This window comes from Bos javanicus, chromosome 19, assembly GCF_032452875.1.
Source record: "Bos javanicus breed banteng chromosome 19, ARS-OSU_banteng_1.0, whole genome shotgun sequence".
Taxonomy (NCBI): Eukaryota; Metazoa; Chordata; class Mammalia; order Artiodactyla; family Bovidae; genus Bos; species Bos javanicus.
Window position 1 is genome coordinate 15,179,327 of NC_083886.1, and position 18,478 is coordinate 15,197,804.

Here is an 18,478-nt window from a genome sequence, read left to right on the forward strand (position 1 = left end):
CAGGAGCCTAAGGTGACTTGAAGGCTTCTGGTGAAGGGGAATGCACTGTCTTCAAAGGAAATTGCATCAATTTGGGGTCTGCCCTAATTTTTAGAAAATAATTTCCAATAACTGAACCACATTTCACTTCCTTGTAATTTCCAGAGCCACAAAACAAAACAAAAACACAGCCACAACAGTAAAATATAAAAGAACATTTGGGATGTTAGTGAAAGAATCATAAAAATCTCGTATTAAACAATGAATTAATTCATCCATTTAAGGAATCAAAAACTCACCCAAAGATTTATTCTCTGCTGTCTGTTCGAGTTCTCTGAAAGCACTATATTTATCACCAGGCTCTATGATGAAAAGACAGAAGCTCAATTAAGGTTAGGAACCTTGAGATCACAACTCAAGGACATTTACCATAAAAGGTCACCACTAAAAACTAAGATTTACATTCACAGGTTCATGAATTTATGAACTGCTTTTACCTCCAAACGGAACAGTATTTTCAGAGGGCTTGTCAGCTGCAATTCCTTTAAACACAGCATATTTATCCATTGAAGCTGATGCTTTAGTTCCAGGAAGAGGCATCAACAAAGAAGGGGCACTAAAAGGGAAAAAGAAATATTTCTTAATGACTAGAACATTGTCTCCCTACCATGTCATCAAGGAAGAACTTAGAATTAAAATGGCACACAGATACCTAGTAAAAACTCGTGGCTCCCTGCTTTAAAGAAACTATGTGTACACCACATGTGACCAAAGACATTTTTTTTTCCTTGAAAAAAACAGACTGAAACAACATTCAAGCAGTAATTCTTTCCTTGATTATGTGAAGAGGGGTCAGATCCATGCTGACCATCTAAATCATCTTTTAAGCCATAAAAACCCCTGGAGTGGGATTTTCTGGTGGTCCAGTGATTAAGAATCCGCCTGCCCATGCAGGGGACACGGGTTCCATACATGCCACAGGGCAGCAAAGCTTGTGTGCCGCAACTACTGAGCCCACCCTTTAGAGCCTGAGTGCCGCAACTCCTGACGCCCGCACTCCTAGAGCCTGTTCTCTGCACAGAGAGAAGCCACCGCGGTGAGAAGCCCGTGCGCTGCGACCAAGGGTCACCTCTGCTCTCCGCTACTACAGAAAGCCCATGTGCAGCAAGGAAGACCCAGCATAGCCAAAAAATGAATTAATTAATTAAAGAAAAAGACCCACTGGAATGGCATTAGAAATATTACAGAACAACGACCACCTGCAATTTTATATTTAAATCTGTGAAAGTGATAAACACATAAATCTGTGAAAGTGAACTGCTCCAAGTGCGTAAACCCAGTATTTTAAATTATGTTAAGCTTCATGTAAATTATTCTCTCAAATGGGTTCAGAATGCAGAGGCGGAATAGTTAAGATAAAAATCTATTTCTGCAATGCTGTTCAACCAAGATGCAAACTGTCCCTCTTGATCGTACTACACTGCTTACTGGCAGGAGTTCCCACCTATGATAAGCAGCAGTAAGAGTTAATACATTCAATCTGTATTATTACAAGGATCACATCAAGAAGTTCCAGAAGCTATCTTTGCAGCAAAACAACAATCACTTCAAAATTAGATAAAGATACTTTTGCCTGTGGACACATTTCCCTGCTGAATGGAAAAACAGTGTAATGAGTAGTATCTGTGTGGGTAATTCTTGGATGGCTTAAACACAAACTACAAAAGCTTTGCCTTTTTTTTTTTTTTCTTATCAGACCCTGGCAGCTCCCTGGAAGAACCACCTTTACATATGAATGACTACATTCCACTACTAGTTTGTGGCATTCAATACCACCATACATGCAAGTTATATAAATGGATTTCTATTGAGTTCTTTGCCCTGGAGCAAAAATCTTTCCATAGTCATTTAAATCTTCTTATCAGTGGCCTACAAGCAAGGTAAAAACCCAGCTCATACACATGCGTGCTAATGGGCACCCACAGTGCTGGAGGAGTTAGTGCTTCCAAATACTATCATTTCACTCCACTACCAGGCACCTTCTACACATTTGATCTGGCCAAACAGGTCACTGTTTATACAGAATAGGTGGGTTTTTAACAGTTCCATAAGTAATTAAATGACAACTCATTGAACAGAATGCTGCACAGGAATAAAGGTAATCAATGTCTCAGGAAAAAAACCACAGAGTTGAGTGATTTTTCATGATTTGCGAGTGTTAGCTCTGGGCTTTTAAAGTCTATTGTAAAATCTACTAAATGTGATATTTATTTGAATATCATTAATTTAAAAATTATTTTCAGAAGTGGGAAAAAATAGAGGCTCTTCAGGGTAAGGAAGCAAAAAAAAGCTATGACTCAGATTGTAATTTTACACATATTAAAAAGACATAATTTCAGTTCTATCCTTGAAGCAATTACTAAATAAAACTGTAATCATTATGAAAGTGTTTATGCCAGTCATGTAACATGTTTCATGTTCCAAACATGGAGATGGTTATTACGATTGTTTAATACTAATGAAAGGCACTCAGTGAGAGAGGCATGTCGTTTTAAAATTTAAGAACCTGCATTCTATTGAAAGATGAGACTTAAATAATTTAGTCACCAAAAACTGTTTTCTTCTTTTTCTCTAGTTATCATTTAGGTTTTACAGTTACTCCGTGCGGCTGCGGTAGATGATTTTACCTAGTTGCTCACCCTGCTAAAGAAATCCATTTCAAAAGCAAAACAAGGACTTCCCTGGTGGTCCAGGGGTTAAGAATCTGCCTGCCCCTACCAATGAAGGGGACAGGGGTTCATTCCCTGATCCGGGAGGATCCCACATGCCATCAGGCAACTAAGCCTGTGCACCGCAATTATTGACTCCACGCTCCGCAACAAGAGAAGCCACAGCAGTAAGAAGGCTGCACTCCGAACCTAGAGAGTAGACCCCACTCACCACAAACAGAGAAGGTCATGCACAGCAACCAAGACCCAGCACAGCCAAAAATATATAAATTTTAAAAATAAATAAAAATAAAAAAGCAAAAGAAAATAAGCCAACTCAAAACCCCCATGTGCTTTAATCCTTTTGAACTATTCTAGCATCAGCACCCCATGTCTGCTTTGTTTTACTATATGTGGTTCCCCAGTGCCTGGCACACAGCAAGTATTTTCCAAATGGATAAATGAATGATGTTGCTCCCTTCCAGATGCCCTTTCGTGCCAGGTCTCCAGGACTCTGACATCCAGTTCAACACTGAGTCCAACCAATTTCTCAGATAAACCCTTCTCAGTACCTGTCACTCTAAACTGAGAGCATCTCATCATCTCACAACAGGATTACCATGGAAGCTGCATTTATCCCATACACAGTAGCAAGAATCACTTTCACCATGCCACTTATTTCTAAAACGCTTTACAGATTATGTCACAAATCATAAGGCAGTCCATAACCAGTGCCTGCTCTTAATGTCATTTTTCCCCACAAACGATACTCTCCGCTCCAGCCTATTTCTAACACTTTATTTGCCTTTTCATCTTCTCGAACAATGCCTATTTTTTGGTTATAAATGCTGCCCAAAGTGGTCTTACCTAGCCTTAACTATTTATATCATGACTTAACAAATATCCTTTTCAAATAATTCACAATATGGAATACAGATCATCATTAAGATAGGGAATTCATTACACATGAACATACACATGACTGAAGGAGCAATTCTAAGAGAGTTTTATTAGACAATATAAATACCCAGATAAAGCTAAGCATCTTTAGAGCAGGAACTGTGCCTTTTGCTTCTGTATTTTATTTCCAGTGACTACCCCAATGTCTGGCGCCCAGCAGATGCTATGTAAATGTGTCTGAATGAATAAACAAACACTGAGTGTGAATTCTTAGACATGAACAAATGTTTTCATGCAAGGAAACCATAGTAGCAGTCAAGCCAGAATTGAAGAAGAAAAACCTGCAAAGTATGGCTATACATGAAAGTAAACTATTTATGTGGAGATAATGCCACACAAAATTGCTAATACCCTATTAAACAGTTCAAGTCAGGCCACCACCTTAAAACTTTCTATGCTCAGATTTCAATTTCATCTGCTGAAGAGTTTTCTCCCAGAGGAATGAATCATCAATTTGATAAATTCAGTTTGTAACCTTCATACTACAATATATTCATCCATCAAACCTTTATGAACTACATATTGTGGGCTAAGTAATATATATAGACACATGAAATCCTATCGTCAGTTACCTACTGCCGAGGGAGGGGGAACAGTCAGGTAAACCAGTCATGGCAGTTAGGGCACAGATATTCACAAGCTGCCAGGGCAGTAGAGAAGGAGACGCCCTGAACTCATCTTGGAGGTAGGGACTGATGGAGAAGGGTTAGTAAAACCTTCCTGCATTAAATCAATTTTTGACATGGAACTAGAATTAACTCTAGAGAAAGCTTCAGATAGAAGAAAACGGGATGTAAAAAGCCAGAAGCTTGAGAGAGCATGGTCTGTGTGGCTGGAGATAAGCTGTGGGGAAATGGCAACAGTCGAGAGGGCTGGCAGAAGCCAGATTACACGGGGTCTTTTCCCACACCAAGCAGGAGCGAGGAGGGGGTCAAAAACAACACATTTCTGATTAGGTGACTGGATATGTGATTTAACAAATTTTTATTTAGCTTTAGCAGGAAAATAATGAATCGTTTTATGCAGGTAATTTGAGATGCCTTGGGTATTCAGACATGTTCTAGACAAGAGCAGAACAGATCAATATGTGGGATTTCCCTGGTGGTCCAGTGTCTAGGACTCCAAGTTCCCAATGCAGAGGGCCCGGGTTCAATCCCTGGTCAGGGAACTAGATCCCACAAGTCGCGACCGAAGATTCCACGTGTCACAACTAAGATCTGGCAGAACCAAATACATAAATATTTAAAAAAAAAAAAAAAGTATATATATATATATATACATCAATTTGTGCACAGGAAAAGACCTGAGAAAGAAGGATTATGTGTTTACCACGTTAATAATACGTGTGTGGCTTGAACTCCCAGTACTTTACAGTCACATCCCTCGTATGTCTCTTCTATGTGTCATTTACAAGTGTTTGATGTAGTCTTAAAATTAAGAAAATAATTCTTTCCCTATGCCTATCCCTAAGTTGTTCTTATAGTGTCTGCAGGAAGTGCTAAGAGATAATCAACTGGTTAAAACAGAAAAGATAAGTTGCACAAACAGGAATATAAGAGAAATGGAATATGTATCCTGACAAAAACAAGTTCCCAAAACAACCAAAGAAATTCACACTGCTTACTCAAAGCCTCATATGCTTTACTTGGTGGAAGAAGTATTTATTAATGAATACTTTTAAAAGATGAAGGAGGGATTTCCCTGGTAGTCCAGTGGTTAAGAATCCGCCTGCCAATGCAGAGGACATGGGTTCGATCCCTAGTCAGGAAACTAAGATCCTATATGTCTCTGGGCAACTAAGCCCATGCATCAAAACTACTGAAGTCCATGCGCCCAAGAGCCTGTGCTCCACAACAAGAGAAGCCGCTACAACGAGAGTCTCAAGCAAGGCAACTAGAGAAAGCCTGCATGAAGCAATGAAGACCCAGCACAGCCAAAAATAAGTAAATAAATGTTTTAAAAATAACAGAGGGACTTTCTTGGCCTGTCAGTGGTTAAGACTTTAACCTCCAATGCAGGAGGTGGGGTTCAATCCCTGGTCGGGGAGCCAAGACCCTACATGCCTTGTGGCCAAAAAACCAAGGCATAAAACAGAAGCAATGTTGTAACAGATTGAATGAAGACTTTAAGCATGGTCCATAACACACACACAAAAAAAAGTCTTAAAAAAAGATGGAAAGGTGTTGACCACATCCTGAATCAGTTACTGTACCTAAAAGTTAAGCTAGTACATAAAACATTAGAAAAACATTTACGCAACTTTATGGTAAAGAATCTGCCTACAAGGCAGGAGACCTGGATTCGATCCCTGGGTCAGAAAGATCCCCTGGAGAAGCAAATGGCTACCCACTCCAGTATTCTTGCCAGGAGAATGCCAAGGACACAGGAGCCTGGCGGGCTACAGTCTATGGGGTCACAAAGAGTCAGACACAACTGAGTGACTAACATTTTCACACAAACGAAAACCTCAAGGCCTAAAAGCCACCGATTTCAACTTAAACATAAGAGAGACATGAATTTTTATATTTCATGTCTATTCATATTTCATATTTCAATTTGAAATATATATGCATTTCAATTTCTAAATGATTTCTGCAGATAGTATACAATAATATATTAGTATATAGTATAGATTAGCAATAATATATACTATATTGCAACATGTTAAAATATGTACCCCTGTCTATAAAGCTTTTCAGCAGTTGAAGACCTGAATCTAATATAAGAATATGAAGTCATCCTTGCCACAAATACACTCAGTTGTAATAAATCAGGTTTAGCACAAGCAGAAAGAAATATTGTCAAGTAGGTGTATACTGGGAGGAACGGTAGAAACTGAAGTTTAAGGTGGACAAAGGGGAAAGAAGTTTGGAGAATAAAAGTATGAATACAGTGGGAATCATCTAGAAATCATGAGAGTAAGGAGTCTTCATTCTCTTTTATTTAGGCTTATTGTAGACTGCCTCTTTCTCAATTATTAAATACTATATTAACAATATGCAACTCTTTTCTACCTGTTTCCATGCTGAGAATTATTTGATTTTGAAGAAGCCGGCAACTCTTGGAAATCACTGAATGAGTCATCAAGTGACCCTGACTTGGAAGCATCTTGAAAATCCTGGAAGTCGTCATCTTCTGGTTTGACCACCTAGGTTTACAGAGGACATTGAAACAGAAAACATCCAATAATAAAAAGCTAAATAACAAATCTTTAACCATCAACTTCAAAGACAACCTTTTAAAATGCTCCCATTTCAGTACAAATACCTAATTTTAGGAGAACACCCTTTAGACATAACATCAGCTCAACCGCTTAAGGCAAGAATGCTGCTTAGTACTTGTAAATATTCTTGTAAAAATGGTAAAAGACCGGTTTAACTTAATTTATATAATTTTTAAATAGCTGAATCACATTTAATAGACTGAGAAACTGCCATCTTTATGAAAGTTTAATCACGTTTGTATATGACAAGTGACACAAACTTGTTTTAATCTATCACATCTATGTATAAACTGTGAACACTCGTAATCCCATGCTCTAGGAAGTGAACGCTGTTAACAGTTCGTTTGTTTTATCGAAAAACAAGCTTGTACTATATTGTTTTGCACTTAAATGAAATTATTCAACATGGACATCTTTTTCATGCAGTACATGTCCATCCACCACATTCATCTGAATAATCCAATAGTCTACCACTGTACAGATAAACCAAAGCTTATTTAACATTTTTCTTCTGGTTGATAGATATGCAGCTATTCCTAATTTTCACTCTAACAACACTACAACAAATATTCTTGTATATTTTTGCTCATTTGAGTTACTAGCTCTGTGAGATGGACTCCTAAAAGCATGACTACTGGGCAAGAAGACTCGAATATTTAGATTTTGGTAGCTATTGCCAAATGTGCCTTCCAAAAAGGCTGTACCAAAAAATCCTTTCCCCACATTTTTACTAACACTAAATATATGTTTAAAAATTTTTTTTTGCTAAACTGAGAAATGAAAAATAAAAGGAAACATCTTAATCAGGCTTAGCAGCTTTTTCGGAAGAAACAGCTTAAGGATTTAACTAGCTTTATTAAACTTGATGTTTAAAATACATATGATAAAGAACTACACATTTTTAGCCAAAATTCAAGTATCTGAAGGCTTCAGAAATTCTTTTGCTTTTTAAATAATGAAAAATTCAATGTTGTATTGTTTTGCTGCTGCTGCTGCTGCTAAGTCGCTTCAGTTGTGTCCGACTCTGTGCTACCCCATAGACGGCAGCCCACCAGGCTCCGCCATCCCTGGGATTCTCCAGGCAAGAACACTGGAGTGGGGTGCCATTTAACACTGCTTAATTTCCACTGCCAGTGTCCATCATAATCCAGCAATCTTTACTACATTTCTTGGAAAAAACACTTGCTCGGATTCAGTTTCAGAGATAATTTGGAATACACACAGCTCTTCATCTACCTGATTTGCAGGGTAAGCTGACATGAAGCCGCTGGAAGCCTGGGCTGCAGCTCCCCCGACTGGCCCAACAAGGTTAATGCCCATGACTGGCTGCCCGAGGGTGAGGGGCATGGAGCCTGCAGGGCCTGAGGGCATCCCTGTGGGCTGACTCACAGCAGCTGGCAAAGTCACAGGAAAGCCACTTAAGGTTGGAACAGGAGCCGCTGGAAACTGATTCAAAGCATCGGGACTCATGGCAGGAACACCCCTCTACACAGAACACGAGGAAAACGGGGACATTTTAGGAAACTGCAAACCACATACGGCCTGCATCTGACACAGAGACCTAAATGTAAAATCTGCAGCCCTGGGGTTTTCTCTCTGACTCTCCCAGGACGCAGGAATTTGACATCAGAAAGTAAGTTATAAGGTTAATGTAAATCTAATATGTAGCAAAGAAACGGCCAACACACACTCAATATGACATTTTCACTCTCTGACAAGTTTGGTTAATTCACTGTAATCAAATCCTTTACAATGATTTTGTAATATGAGAAAAACTGCTGCCAGACCGAGTACACTTTATCTATATCTAAGGAATTTTAGACAAGGATTTCAAAGGACAGAGAAACTTCATCTATTACTAACTTTCAAGCTCAAAAGGATTACAGTTAGGTCAGAGAATGTTAATATATTAAAGCCTTTAAATAAAAGAGTATTGTGCTAGCACGCATATCATATAAACAGTACATTCTGAAGAACTCTATCCTGAAAATAACCTAAATTTTAATGTTCAAAGAGTTCTATAAGTTGTAGGAAAAAGGATTCATATTCTCCCAGTTTATATTGAAAATATACACCTAACCTTCTAAAGAATGTCTACCTGTGTTGCTGCTATCATGGCGAGAACGGCATAAAGTTCTTCTTTAGTCAGTTTTCCAGGTGTGGTTCGATTGGCCAAGGCCCATATCTGTCCAAGAGTTTCCCTGGGAAGCCCAGATGACATCAGGATGGGATAAAGTTTAGCAGTGTCTATTCCAGTTGGAGTCATTGTGGTTTCTAAAATTTTCTTATAGGCATCTATTAAAGGAAAGACCAGATAACAAATGTAAACATATTACAAATGATTCACCTTTTTTGTTGTCATTGATGCTTATAAACGAATAATCCTAAGTCAAACTGCTTTTACAGAACTGAAGCCACATCAAGGGTTTGAGTTGCTACAAAGATATTCAAGTGGAAATGTCCAGCAGACAATTAGGGTCTGGAGCTTAGAAGAGAGGCTGGAGCTTGGTTCTACAGATGAAGATTTTGGGTTAGAAGTAAGAGGGAGTCTTCTCACCAGGAGACAGTACAGCAGTAAGACAGAGGTGGTGTAAGCAGATGCTCTGGATTTTAAAAAAGAAGTTGTAAAGTAATGATGGTGGAACTAATCTGCAAATATTAATAGCAGTGGGAAGCACAAATTATACCCATATCACCTCTGTCTTGTCCCAGTGAAGCAGAGGCTATCAGAGAAAACATCACTGGGTAAGGTGTTTGGGAACAGAGCCTTCAGAGGAAGACACAGTTACAGCTGAAGTGAGAGAGGAGAATAAGTGTTTGAAAAAAAGGAAGGGTTCACTGGGGAGTCTTTCACAATAAAATGGACTTTCCAAAGGACAAAGTGGGAAAAGCTGTTAGGGATAGGGTTGCTGAATAAAATACAGGATGCCAATATTGCATGGGGTATACTTATTCTAAATAATTTTTTGCTGTTCATATAAAATTCAAATTTAACTGGATGTTCTGTATGTGGATTTGCTGAATCTGGTGACCCTAGTTAGAGGAGTTGATGGATGAAAGCAGGTTTAAGGTAGAGAAAAATGTTTAAAAAGAAATTTTACATCTAGCATTACATATGGATTAAAGGTTAGTAGGCGTGCCATACGAACGTATGTTTTTTAAGTTTGTATTTATTTATTTGGCTGTGCTGGGTCTTCACTCCTGCATGCGGGCTTCTCATTGAGGTGGCTTCTTTTGCTGCGGAGCATGGGATCTAGGGCACGCGGGCTTCAGCAGTTGTGGCTCATGGGCTTAGCTGCTCTGTGGCATGTGGGATCCTCCCAGACCAGGGATGGAACCCATGTCCCCTGCATTGGCAGGCGATTCTTAACTACTGGACCACCAGGGAAGTCCAAGAACACATATTTTGGCTAGGAAATTACGTGTGTGTTTAAAAGCTTCAGTTGCTAAGTCGTGTCCGATTTTTGCGACCTCGTGGACTGCAGCACGCCAGGATTCCCTGTTCTTCACTATCTCTCAGAGTTTGCTCTAATTCATGTCCACTGAGTTGGTGATGCTATATTTTGATAGTGTCTTTTAAAATAGTAAATTTAAGACAACCTTTTAGAAAAAGAAGTTATATGATGGTCATTAAGACATTACAGCAAAACATTTTTCCTTCATTTATATAGTTATTTCATATATGAACTGTATTTAATTTTCTGTACTCTTTCAGAAAAAATAAAGTTATAATTTCTTCTGCATATTCTGTAGCCACAATAGTAAACATTTACAACTACACTACAACATTTGAAGTAAAGTATCCAGATAGGAATCTTGGGCAAAAAAGCTTTTTACCTGGAACCAAACTCTCATTGTAAATCCAAGGAGGCATTCTGGGCTGAACAGGATCCTGTGAGGGAAATACCCCCACACCTAGGAGATAAAGAACACCATCTAATGTATGTAATGGTCCGTGCAACAGAAGTGGAAATCACACTGAGTCATGGCTTTTTATAAGAAGCATGCTGGCTGGAGACACTAAAAAAAAGTCACCAATTCAACTAAAATTTGGTTTCTAACCAACTCTTGTACATTAACACTGTCCTAAGGCATAAACTAAAAACACAGTTTATGTTTTTATAAAAACATAAAACAAACAAAAGAAAACAAAAAAACCCTAAGATGTATCAAATCAATACTCTGGATCATATGAAGCTTGTACCATTCACATATATTACAAATTACAGGCAAAAACATGACAGGCAATGGTTTAAAAATTACGTGTACAAAAAAAAAAAAAATTGTCCAAGCTTCACTTGCAGCTTTTAATAATGTTTCTTTGCAAAGTTTTATGTTTTAAAATCTTGAATATGACACTGCTGCCTCAGATGTATAGCATTTTTATTTACATTTTTTTGTTTTCACTTTGTCCTGTAAAACAGCCTCCAAGAGTTTGCCTCCTGGGTTGTCCACATTCATCTCTGCAAGCTGAGTTTACAAAAATGTGGATCTTCAGGCAGCAGTGTGTATGGTTTATTTCCAAGAAGCAAAACATATTCTCATTGGTGACTTTTTCAGTTAAATTTTAACTTTTCAACCTTAAGGAAGAACAGAAAGTTTAAGAGGGGGAAAAAGTTTTTATAAAATAAAAGAAGAAATTTTAAATCAGGAATGATTTTGATTAAAAAAACTGGTATTCAAAAAAAATTTTTTTAAAGGAGTAACAGTGTATTGAAAGAATTCAGAGCAAAATCGTAGGGGTTAATTACAGAAAAGAATGCATTACATATTATTTTAAGCAAAAAATTTCAATTAGCAAAATCAAGCAGCATTCATTTTAAGATTAACGCTTAAGGTGTTAGCATTGGAGCGACATTTGGTTACGTGAACTTTTTGCTGAAAATTTCATGAGCTCACCACTCTCTTCAATGCACAGGTTTTGGTCTGAAGTCTTTGCTGCCTCTGCAGTAGTGGTACCACTTACACGTCCATCTACAGCACCCCCATTACTGGCCATTAAACTGGGATGGTTCTTACTGGAACCTGGGCCTAGGGCCTTGTGCCCAACTTCAGAGGTATTAAATTTAATTTGTTCCTGCCCAGATGTACTTAAATCACAAGATACTAGGAGCTTCTCCTCCAAGGAAGAGCCTAAACAAACAGCATGAAGGATTATTTGTATAGTATTGCAAGCTTCTAATTTTTCAACCATCCATTTCCACCCCCAGATTCTAAAGGGAAGGCCCTGCCACATATAATTTAAATTTTGAAATAATTCAAGCCCACACGTTTGTACAGAACTGGAGATACTTTAGTGATTTTAGAAAACTTAACCATCGTTATCTTCTTTGATTCTCAGGAATTCTGTGAGACAGAAGGTAGAATGGCATGGGGGAAGATGTGTTACCTTAGAAATTTGGTGACCTACACAAGATATAGACACTTCTATAGACTACTGCCTATTTCTGCATCTGTCAACTGAGAAAGTGTGGACAAGAACATGTCAGCTAAGAGCCCTCTCAGCACTATTCTAAATCTCAAGACAGAGTAAGTGCCCCGCCCCCACCCCTCGTTCCCACATGTGATTAAAACCGAGGTACAGAAATGTTCAAAGATTTGTCCAAGGACAAACTGATAGTAAATGGATACCCTGGGCTTCTGAACCCCCACATGCTTTATCACAGAACCAGAGAGCACTTTCTAAAGCAGCTTTCCCTGGCTAATTACTCTTAAGAAAATGATCATGGGTATTTCCCCAAACAAGAGTCACCTTCTGAAAAAATCAGTTTGTTACTACAGTTCTAACGTGGTTTAAAGGGATCATAACTTCTTAGATACACCTATCGTTTAAAAGTGGGCATTTAATTTCTAAATACATGGGGCTTTTAAAGTAATCTTTGATATTAATTCTCATTTTGAAATTAATTTCTCATTTAAATGTTTCTTCTCTGCAATCAGCCTCTGTGTTTTTTCAGTCTTTTAACTTTATTGAGGCTTTCAAAGGCTAAGTTTTGGTAAATGTCACAGTGCACTTGAAAATATGTGGGTTATTTTCAAATAACTTTTGATACTGGTTTCTAATATAATTTCATAGTAATAAGAGAACAGACTGTGTATCATTTCAATACCTTTAGACCATGAAACTTCTGCACCTTGTTTTTTTCACCTTGCTTTATGTCCCTGGATATGTTCCAGTGTCTCCTGATTTACAGTTCAGGAAATATGAACAGAGTTTGTATCCTGCTGTTGTATGAAAACCATATAAATCTTAATTGTTGAATTGATTCACAGTGCTTTTCAGGTCTACTATATACCTCTATTTTTCTGTCTGTCCATTGTATTAATTTTTGAGAGCTTGATACTGAAACTTTAACAAAAAATCTTAATTTACTTAAAAATAACTACAATATTTAGTGGAACTATAACTTTTTTCTGTATTTTCCAAGTCTGCTTTGAATGTGTTAGCATACTTTTGTAATTTAAAAAATAATAATAAAAAATAGGTCCCAAAGTTAGCAATAGAAGTTTCAAATCACTTTTTCAGAACGTGAGGCCCCCAGATTTTTTAAAAAAAATCTAGATTCTTATCTAGAGTCTTATTTTGGTGAATTTCAATAGTACTCACATATTCAGGCCCATGTTTCTTTGCCAACATCACTGTATTATTCTACGTATGTAAGTGAAATAAATTTTTCTAGATTTTTCAAAATATTTTCATTAAGAGCTTAGGAGTTACCTGTTTCCTGCACATTGTATGAGGCTGAAGCAGTAAAGAAACAAGGAATTTGCCCAGGGACACCATGTAAGGCAACAGACATAGGACTCTGACCTGGAGGGAGAGGCTGTGCTCCAGCCTTCTGTACATGCAACTGGCCAAGTGGGGTGGTGGAATGGAAAGACTGAAAAGGCTGGGAAGTGGAGGAAGGCCCACATGTGGGAACTTCAACAGGCCCCTGCATAAAGTCACTGAATTCTTCTTCATCAAGAAAGGCAGGTGATGGGGAGACAGTTTTAGTAGAATGAGATGATGTGGGATAATCTGCAAAACGGAAAATGGCAATGAAACACACAGAAATGAAAATTAACAGGGGAAAAGAAACTGAGATGTAGCACAACTCCAACAGAACATACTGAAGCATGAACAGTGGAGGCGACTAAGAAAGAACATGTAATGACAGTCACACGGAATCATACAATGAATGCAAAACACTTTGATGTCTATCTATAAATAGCTTTTTGGTCTTTTTAAAAAAGAGGTTTTATAGCTATTTTGCATTTGGTTCAAAAGCAGAAAACTGTAAAATTCAAAATTTCTTTCCTCCTTTTATTAGAATAGCACTCATTTTTTTCCTCGAGACCACTAGTAATTTACATCAAAGTGGTGATTACTTTTGAAACTCAACTGATCTGTTTATTTGGATAATATTTTCTCAAACCAATATAAATAAGAAAATCTGCCTATATGCTGCTGAATACATTTTAGAGATACACGCTGATAACTAAATTTCCTTAGGCCAGTAAAAAACAATGCATGACACATACTTATAATTTTTGATAAATCATGCCTAATTGATACACTTAGCATAGTTCATATTTCATAGGAGGATGAAAGCTACTATACAGGGAATGAAAATTACAGGGGCAACAAGAACATCAAACACATTACCAAAGTGATGCTTTCTTGGGAGAAGCACCAAAATTAGGACACTATAAAGTGTTAAGTCAAATAACTTAGCAGCCAATTAAAAAAATAAACCCTAGCTAAGCACTATGTTTAAAAGAACTCTGCCTCTAAAAGATACAAATGTCACCATGGCTTTTTACTGTCAAATATGAGATTCACTTACGTAATAAACCTCTCTACAGGGATTAGGTTTAATAATCTAAGACTCATTCACAATAATATTATTGTTGCTTCTTCACATTGCAAACTTTGAATTGCTATAACATTTATTAATACTAAAGTCTAATGTCACAAGGAGCAGTCTTTTTTTTTAAAGCCCTCATTTGAAAAATGGGGACACTTATGTGCTTCTCTTTTGGATCTATGAAATAAAACCTGGAAGCATTAAAGTTCTATAAAAAATGCAAAATGACTATAAAAAATGAAGAAAAAAGAAAAAAAGCCATGTCATAATGAATCCCAACCCTCCCAATAATGGTTACTGAGAGTGTCTGACAGTGTGTACTTAAGTTCTCAGTTTCGGTTCTCTGACCATTACTGGTAGAAAATAGCAATAATGGAAAACTGAGAGCTACTATGAATATTTTTAGATGGATCCTATTTGGGCTAAACCAATTTTTTTTTTTTTTTTTTTTTTAGGCTATACCAATATTTCCTTGCATTTGACTGGAATTACTTTAATTCTATGTGGCATATATTTGGCTTAAAAACTCATAGCTATATATATATGATTAATAAGAAGTATAAAAATTATGTGATACAGTTTATATTCACTATTTTAAGATAAACAGTCTATAGGCGAAAATTAAAAGATGTCTTTGGTGGAAAAAGGCTGGAAACTCTTTAGGTGCTTTAGGCCTAGGTTTAAGATCCTAGCTGGAGAAGCTCTGGTAATTCCTTGGGCTTGCTTCAGAAAACAAGTATTTTTCTAGCTAAGCATGAAGCAGTTAACTAGAAACAGCTAACTGCATGCATGCTGAATGAACTCAAGAGATTGACTGAACATCAAAACCCCAATTTATTATTTAACCTGTGAGGTTGTTAAACTATACTTGGCTGCCCAAACAAGGCATTCTATATGGATAGAACAGTATGTGACCTGACAATGACCATCCCTCTCTGCCTTCTTCTCCTTTTTCTAAGCTCCATGCTGGGTCCAATGTTACCATTTCAATGACTATTCTCCAATGATTTACTGACTAGCTCATTCAGCTTATACATTTTCACCTTGAGGTAATGCTTTTCCTTTCTGAACTCATTCTGATCACTAATATCCATTCCCTTTTCAATCTCAGTATATATTTTACTTTGGGGCACACTTTTTGTAAGGATAACCTGAGTATATAATCTAACAAGTGAAATTAATGGACAGAGGCAAAGCTGTCCCAGAAAGTCAAGAACTCATTACTGTGCCAACATTAGATTATTTCTTCCTGATATCACCTATAAAATATAAAGGTTTAAGATAAAACTTGTCAATATGACATATGCTAGGAAATAATAGTATTTAGCTGAATTATTTATGAAAACTATTCACCCATTAATGGTAAGCTAATCTTGAAATTAGCTGAGAATAAAATGTCAAAATATCAAATTTTAAAAAAGGATGTGGTAACAGCTATGTGAAGATAAGATTCATTTCAACTGCTACATGTTTAACACACATGCAATCCCACCCCCCGACCCCCATGAATTCCCTTTACTCTGCTTTATCAGGTACTTTTCCTTTGCTTATTTGATGATGACATAATGAAATGAATATAAAAAATAATGAAATAAAAACTACAAAGAAATATATTTTCATTTCTACAAAGAAAAAACTAAAATTTCACAAGAAAATTATTAAATCCATGACTTTTTAAAGGAATCATTGAGAAAATTTGTAAGTTTAATCACATTGAGTAAAACCTAAACTAGTTCACTAGTTCATAAAAAGTAAAATTAATTTAAAATAATAAGAATGCAATAGTAAACTCATTTACTACATTTGCTTTGAGTGAATGAGTTTTACTAATGTTAACATACTCATTTGTACAGAAGATTTACAAGTAAAGTTAACATACTGACATTTACTAGAAGACAAGAAGTTTTCCCTGCAAGACAGTTATCTAGACCAGAGCTCTTAATCCACTATAAATTTTAAAACATCTAAATCTGTATTTAGCTTGAAGTAAGAATTCAACACTCACTCTCCACACCCACACACACACACACCCACACACACACACACACACGTCAGTTAAAAACACAGGGACTTCAATCATCTTCCATCAAAAGAAAATTAAAATTAAAACTACCTGGTTTCTTAGGGTGTGATGCTGGAGTAGGGTGCATCTTAGCATCTCTGGAAAACCCATCTAAGTTTCCTTTTATGGCTTCCAAAGCATCATCTCTACTCTTCTCTCCTGTCTGAGAGACAATAAATGTATATATATTTCTTCACTTACCTCTCACACTTTGTCCTAAATTCACACAAGTTGAAAGAGAACTGCAGATATTCAACTATTTCCAATATTTTTACCACATATGTCAGGCAGTGAATTCTCCAAGCCAGAAAAACACTGACACACAGCAAAATAAAACAATACTCCATAGAATCTTATTAAAAGGTCCATTTAAAACTACTTTAGGGCAGTGGTCCCCAACCTTTTTGACACCAGGGCCCGGTTCATGGAAGACAATTTCTCCACAGATGGGGACGGGGATGGGAGGTGTGTGTGTGGGGTGGCGCGATGGGGAAGGCGGAGATTGCTTTAGGATAATTCAAACACGTGACATTTGTTATGCACTTAATTTCTATTACATCAGCTCCACTTCAGATCATCAGGAATTAGATCCCAGAGGCTGGGGACCCCTGCTTTAGGATATAGGTGTTCGATATTAAGTCTCCAGTGTTAATGCTTCCCAAGAAAAGGTTGTAAGCACCCCGAAGGTAGTACACACAGGTGGAGAAGATAATGCCTGACATCTCATTCCCTTCAACAATAAAGTCTCTTTACAGAAAGAGAGAAGTCCTTCACTTTTGGACTTAAGACAAAGGAAAATCAATCAACCGCACCTACAGCCGGGGCTGGTGTCCCGGTGACAAAGCCCACTGAGTGAGTGAGAGGAGGCACGCAGTGGGTGTGCGTGGGGCGGAGTACGTTACCTTGGGTTTCACGCTACTCAGAAGTCTGAGCTTTTGCTTCTGCTCTTCAAACTGGCGTCTTTTTCTTTCTTCTTCTAAGAGCTTTTGCTGCTGTTCAAATCGTTTTCTGAAGGAAAAACAACCATTAAAGAGTCAGCTTCAGGGATTATTAACTGACTGTTAGATTCATACTTCTTTTACTAATAGCTTCAGCAATGTCACCTTGCATTTCTAGAACTAAAAACTTCACTGATAATTGTACCTAATTTTCTGAAGATAATCCTATGTCTCCACTATATGAATTCCCAAATATATGAAATAAGTCTAAAAAATGATGTACCTAAATTATAGACATGAACTTATTTCTTATCTAATTTGCAAAAGTAGGAGACAACATTCTACATTCAAAGTATATATATATATATAAAAACAAACAGGGAGGTGGACAAAATAAACACACTCTTTGCTCTGCATACAAAAAAGAAACTTCTACTCGGGGAGGCAGTACCATACATGAGAAAGAGCAACGGCTCTGGGAATCAGGAGGCCTGCACTTGGGTCCAGGTTTTTCCAGTAACTGTATAGCCTGGGCTGACAAGTTACTTATTTCTCTGGACTTCATTTTCCCAAGATGTAACATCAGTGGATTGAATTCTAGGATCTCTAAGGTCCCTTCTGGCTTTAAACTTTTAAATAATAAGAGCATTTTAAAGAGCTTTAAGGGCACTGTGACTGTTTCCTCTTCAAATCTGCACTACAGATTATTTGACCATTTTAAACTTAAGTGCTATCATGCATCTTTATCCTTGCATCCT

At 37.3% G+C, this 18,478-nt stretch overlaps 1 protein-coding gene across 10 annotated transcripts in view; it reads right to left on the minus strand.

Annotated features, from left to right (window-relative positions):
- Window positions 1-18,478, minus strand: part of SYNRG (synergin gamma) — an 85,493-nt gene that overhangs the window by 40,915 nt on the left and 26,100 nt on the right. For 5 of the 10 annotated variants that reach the window (XM_061390314.1, XM_061390305.1, XM_061390306.1 and 2 more), the window contains 10 exons: window positions 17,685-17,790; window positions 16,834-16,945; window positions 13,682-13,891; window positions 11,770-12,003; window positions 10,708-10,785; window positions 8,969-9,165; window positions 8,107-8,355; window positions 6,662-6,795; window positions 477-595; window positions 279-341 (listed from right to left, as the gene is read on the minus strand). In XM_061390314.1, coding sequence (XP_061246298.1) covers window positions 279-341; window positions 477-595; window positions 6,662-6,795; window positions 8,107-8,355; window positions 8,969-9,165; window positions 10,708-10,785; window positions 11,770-12,003; window positions 13,682-13,891; window positions 16,834-16,945; window positions 17,685-17,790 — 1,502 coding nt within the window. The remainder of the gene's footprint in view (window positions 1-278; window positions 342-476; window positions 596-6,661; window positions 6,796-8,106; window positions 8,356-8,968; window positions 9,166-10,707; window positions 10,786-11,769; window positions 12,004-13,681; window positions 13,892-16,833; window positions 16,946-17,684; window positions 17,791-18,478) is intronic. The other 5 variants (XM_061390310.1, XM_061390309.1, XM_061390311.1 and 2 more) reach the window with 3 other exon arrangements.